This window comes from Trichosurus vulpecula, chromosome 2 (genome assembly GCF_011100635.1).
Source record: "Trichosurus vulpecula isolate mTriVul1 chromosome 2, mTriVul1.pri, whole genome shotgun sequence".
In the NCBI taxonomy this organism is placed as follows: Eukaryota; Metazoa; Chordata; class Mammalia; order Diprotodontia; family Phalangeridae; genus Trichosurus; species Trichosurus vulpecula.
Window position 1 is genome coordinate 454,493,119 of NC_050574.1, and position 6,000 is coordinate 454,499,118.

The following is a 6,000-nucleotide window of genomic DNA, read 5'->3' on the forward strand; positions in this document are numbered from 1 at the left end:
TCAGCCACTTAGGACTCCTGGTTTGTATTTACCTTACTTTCCTGTGTTTGTATTTTAAAGTTCTTACTAGGCTCTCATCTTTTCATCAGTCCTCTATTTTATTAAAGGTTCATTTTTTTTTTTTTGCCCTGTAGGATTATATTCAACTCCTATTACTTTCCCTTTGGAAAAGAATATTCCAAGCTCTCTCCACCATTAAAACAATGGCTAAATCTTGAATAAGCCCGACAAGTGACTCTAGTTTTCAAATTTTTTCTTTCTGTCCCTGAGGTCTGAATTACTGCTAAAATGCTACGGAGTTTCTTTTTGGGGTTTCTTTCAGGAAGTGATTGGTAGATTCTACTTTCGCTTTGCCCTTTGGCCTTCTGGTTCAAAGACATCTGGGCAGTTTATTTTTTCCAATGACCCTTAAATTATTTCTCCTTGACCTATTTTTTTTGTGTCAGTTTTTGATGAAATGCCTTACATTTTTCCATGCCTTTTTCAATCTTTTTGCATTTTAACGTTTCCTGCTATCTCCCAGAATCATTTCTATTTGGTCCATTCTAATTTTCAACAAGTCTGTTGCTTGAGTAAAGTTTTATACCTCGTGCTAAACTTAAAACTATTCTGTTTCTAAGCCCTTCCTCCATAGTTCCTTTTTCTTTTTAACCCGTTTTTCATCTAGTATTCTCATTTCACTTGTTACAATCATTTGAAACTCTTACTTCATTCCTTCCATGAATTCTGGTTGAACTTGTGTCCAAGCTATTTATCTTTAGGGCCTTGCCTGTCAATGTTTTTTAGCGCTGTTACCATACAACTCTTTATGGTGAGATTCTTCCACACTGATTTCCCAACTCTGGACGTTGCACCAGGGCCAGGCTTCTGCGCACTTCTGGAGTGAACTATCTGGCCGTGCCTAGTCTTGCTTTGTGTTCTCTTGAGTCCACCCAAGGACCTCAGATACAGCTCAGGCTGGGGCTGTGCAACCTTTTGGTGTGCCCAAAGTACTCTGACCCAGGCCAAAGTCTGACGGCTGACTTCTAGGTCTGAGCTTTATGAGCTCCTCTCCTGTCTTTAGTTCTGAGCAATAAAACTGTGGGCTTGCTCCCGGTTACAGTTCCAGTAGCCTGTTGTTGAACTCAACCACTATCAGCTTCCTAGCTGGTTTCAAGCTTCCTTTTGGCCTGAGGTACCTGCCTTGGTTGTTCTGCTAGAGGCTGAGGCCTAGGATTCAAAGCCACACGTGTGATGCTCAGTTCTGCTCCCGCACCAGACAGTACACACAGTGAGGCTAGGACTGCTCCTTGCCCTGAACCACCACTCCCAAACACAAGTTCCCTCCACAGTCCGTACCACTTCTGGGACGTGACCAACCTGTTCCTGTCCTCTTTACAGCGTTAGGCCCTATTTTTCAGTCTCAAATCTAGAAAGCTCTGCGCAGTGCCTCCCAGCTAGATCTAGTCTCCAATGAGCTGACCAGGGCTGATAAAGTGACTCCCTGGGATTTTCTGATAAGCCCTCAGTCTGGTCTATTTTCAAGGCTTTTCTGGAGTTGTGAGGGGGAACTGGAAGGTGCTGCTTCCTTTTACTCTGCAACTTCCTTGTCTTCTGTTTGTCCTTTCTCTTCAGCAATTACTAGTATGACAAGATACCACCATTAGCTTCTCAGCTGCTTTTGTACAATCCACAACAATTCTGACTTGCAAAAATGACTTTTCAAAAAAATTAAACACTGCCTTCACATTTATATTCATGTTCCATCTTCAACTGAGTCAAACCCAAACTGATTCTACCCTAAGGGATAGAAAAGATAGAACAAAAAAAATTATAATCCGTGTTAAATTTTATTGAAAATATGGTCTCGTCATCGCCAAAAATATGTATGAAAGAATGTACAAAACAAATTAAACACAGCTCCGGTTCTCTGGAAGCTATGATCAAAATGGGGCTATCAAGTGATCGAATTTCTTCTGATGTGGTTATATGTATTAAGTTCTTCCACTTCATCCAGGGCCTACAGAGCTCCAGACTATAATAAAATGATCTCAACATTCATATCACAGAATCCTACCTATAAAACGTGTATCAAACATGGGGATTTTTAACCTTGTAGTTCACTGCTCATTCAATCCACTTAAGTCATTTATTATTAGCACAGGAGAATATACAAAGCAAATTTAGATATAGCCCCAGTCCTTAAGGAGTGAACTATCTAATGGGGGTGGATATATAATCCCTATTACGTAGAATGAAATAGAAAAAGAAGAGAAGAGGAATAAATATGTAAAGTCTAAGGAATGGACCTCCACGTGTAAGCAGTTTTCTAACTTTAAAGCCACTCCCCCCAAATTATCTTGGACTTTTGCATTTAAGTGTATGTGGTATCTTCTCCAACACAACAGAAACTCCTTGAGGGCAGAACTGTTTGGGTTTTTTTTTATCTATTTTTGTTTCCCCACAGCTTGAACACAATGTTGGGTACATAGCAGGTATTTAATAAATACGTGCACTGATAGCCATCTCTATAGTGCCTCATACTGGACTCTAAATTCCATACGGACAAAAGCCATAAAACGTCTTACTTTTATGGACACATCATTTGTTACCAAGCCCTTGCTATCTGTTGTCTGCACTGCTTGAGTCAGAGACTTTTTTTAAGACTCCTAGGTATCCAGAAAACAGTGTATACACCAGGTCACTCCCATTCATCAGATACCAATTCTAAGAAGTGACTGATATATATATATATATATGGAAAGAGAGAGAGAGAGAGAGAGAGAGAGAGAGAGAGAGATACATGTATATAGATATAAGTATGTACAGCTTTCGGGTGTGTCCCCTTGCCTTTTATTACCAGTGACATTATGAACTACTTAATGGCCAGCTATACAACATCTGCCATAGGTTATCAGCAGTGCATGTTAACAACCAAGCTAATCTTGAGCAGGGCAGGGAGGTGACACTCACTAGCTGTGGGACCCTGTTTGCCTCAGCTTTCTCATCTGTAACAGATCTGGAGAAGGAAATGCCAAACCGCCCCAGTATCTTCTCCAAAAAAAACCTCCAAATGGGCTCAAAGAGGTGGATGTAAGTGAAACAACCGAACAGCAGCAGGGAGGTGAACAACGACAAACGCATTACCTGATAGCACTCTCCTTTGAGATTGTCTAAGACGTCTCCACATGTTTTACGCATGTATTTCTTACACCCGTCAATCACCATCTGGTCAATGTTTGAAACTTGTTAAGGAACATGAAAATTCTTTCCACAATATTCAATTGTGTTAACTGATTTTTAAACAGTCGAACATTGGAAAGAAAATGTTAGCAAGAACGCAAAGTTCTTACAAAGCACAAGTTTTGCTATTATAATTCTGTAAATTTCAAAAACCTTATTTCTCCCTTCCAGGAAAACATGACTATTTGGGAGGAGAGAAAAAGGAGAGGAAAATTAGCTGTCAAGAGAGACAAAGCTTTTTATTTTGCACCAAGGACACTCAAAAGAACAAAGATTTCTTCCTGTAAATTCCCCATGGGCTCAGAGGCAGGCCATTACAATGATTACAGGAGACAAAGAGGCATCCCCCGCCAACGACTGCTCATGTTCGCTGTCCTTGGGTAGATTATTCTTGACAATAAGAGAGACGGGGAGATAGCCAGCTTGTTGGTTACTGCGACAAAAAAAGAAAACAGCCTAACAGGATTAAGCTAAAATGCCGAGATGCCTTTATTTTTCCACGCCTGGTTTTTAACAACTGTTACCTTGCCAGGGGTTCTTCTTAAACTTTTCTGTGCCACAGGCACACATTCATCATACATTTGGCAGTCTAGAAAAGCCTAGAAAAGGATTCTGCAAATTAATATTTTTAAATGCATTCATAGAGAACTGCAAAGGAAACAAATTATGTTGAAATAAAATACTCAAAATGTATTTTTTAAAATGTTCAAAGACCACGGGTTAAGAACGCCTGTCATAGACAAAAGGAAAATGCATTATAGAGGCATAAAGTTAAGGAAAATAGAGAAGACACTGCAACTTGACTCTTTTAGAAAAGGATATCTCTACCATAGTGACCATCTTTGGTTTTAATTTGACTATTTCATATAATATACCCCCATCTCCACCACCCAGAATCAGGACTTCTTTGTCGGTGTAATCTTCCTTCCCACTGCCCATGATGGCCTGTGTATACGCCAGGTCACTCTCTGCCAAATCTAGGAATCAGAAAATACAAACATAAAGATGGTTAGACATTCTGATCTTATCAATTTCACTTACACCTTAGCCGGCCAGAATGAAAGCTTCATAAAAGTTTCAGTGTCTACACATCATAAAATGTAAAAATATTTAATCTGCTTTCATGTCGCTGAAATCCCAAAGATTCTTTTTACCTTTAAGAACTTTTCCAAAATACCCATCGATTCTGTGGATTATCTAGAGAAACATCTCTCTGCCACCTAACATTGATGATTCAAGTACGACTGATTGAAAGGCAGTGGATAGGAGGGAAATTAAGTTATAACCGTATTCTAACCCAATGATCTTATTACTCACTTAGGCCTAGAATAAGCATTTATTAATCATGTAACATGTGCTAAGGAGTAGGGAATAAATTAATAGGGAGGTAAGACAGCTCCTGCCAAAGAGTTCCCATTCCAAAGAGGAATATAAGACACAGAAGGGAATTCTGCTCAAGTGAGATGGGAAAGCCCATGGTCCATAGTCAACCAGATGTAATGCATCTTCTTTGGAGTTATTTCAACTCATAAACACTGGTTTCTGCTGTAGAACAATTCCACAGAAAGAGGACTTTGGTGCCAGGAGAGTTCTAGAAGCAAAACCATTCATTCACCTCCCTCTTTTCTATTCACAAGTTCATTTATTTAAAAGCAAAAACAATTTAAAAAAAAATCCACAGAATATGTCCATTACCTAGTAAGCTGGGGAAAAAAACTAGAAAGAAACCAAGTGCCCATCATTGGGGGAGGGTCTGAATAAGTTGTGGGACGTGAATACAGTGAAGTATTACTATGACCAAATAAAATAATGTGTTTGCAAAAGCACACTTTGAAAACTTCAAAGCATGACATAAATGCTAGCTATTAGTATGCTATCATGACACAAAAGAACAATAGATGAGGGATGGCCAGAAAAACAGGACGTGTTCCATGACCCAACACAGGATAAATACCACCAAGATAAATTATGAGACAAGGCAACTTGTCAAGAGCAAAGTCATTATCAATGCTGGATCCAGCCTGACAACAAACAAACTAACTTCCTGGCAGAAAGGTGGCAGTTACATATTCTGTCCATTGCAGCCAACATATTGGTTGATTTCGGTAAGTTTTTGTTTTTCTCTTATACTCAATATGCAAGAAGGGCAGATGACTGGGAAGCAAACGTGACATAAGACATTAAAATGCATTTAAACAATATTTTTAAAAATACACACCCTCCACCAAATGTCATTTTTTACAGCCCGTGACTAAGACATGAAGAGTCCTCTTCCCCTAGCAGTTTTGCATAATGTAGGAATAAATCAGAGTAAATCAGAATAAACTAAAATTTTTTAAATATTTAAAAATATGAAAATATTTTAGTTAAGGTACATGAAAAGTCTTACATAAATTTATAGCAGCAACATTCCGAAAGCAAACTTGAACAAAGTTCTAGCAAGTCCAAAACATAAAGAGACCACTTCAGCCTGTCTGGATGGAGGGGGTGATAATACTCACTGACATCCCCGCTGAGGATCAGGATATTTCCAAACTGCTTGGAATGCAGAATTTTAATGTTCTGATAAGGTGAATCTTCATCATACACGACCTCATCTATGTCGTATTCCACCAGGCGTCCGTCAGCTGTGGGCCAATACTTATCAATCTTGCCTCCCCGTACGAGAGCTGGCAATCTGAAGAAACAAACAGGCCTCTACGGTTTCCGTTTGATAAATGTCATCTTCCCTTCTGCAACCAGGAAATGTCTATAAACTCCAAATAGCAAATGGCCACA

At 39.2% G+C, this 6,000-nt stretch overlaps 1 protein-coding gene across 1 annotated transcript in view; it reads right to left on the reverse strand.

Annotated features, from left to right (window-relative positions):
- The window catches only part of SMS (spermine synthase), a 74,395-nt gene that overhangs the window by 23,580 nt on the left and 44,815 nt on the right, over positions 1-6,000 (reverse strand). Inside the window, exons 5-7 of the mRNA XM_036745507.1 lie at positions 5,724-5,899; positions 4,045-4,199; positions 3,127-3,216 (exon numbers count right to left, since the gene is read on the reverse strand). Of these exons, the coding sequence (XP_036601402.1) occupies positions 3,127-3,216; positions 4,045-4,199; positions 5,724-5,899 (421 nt within the window). The remainder of the gene's footprint in view (positions 1-3,126; positions 3,217-4,044; positions 4,200-5,723; positions 5,900-6,000) is intronic.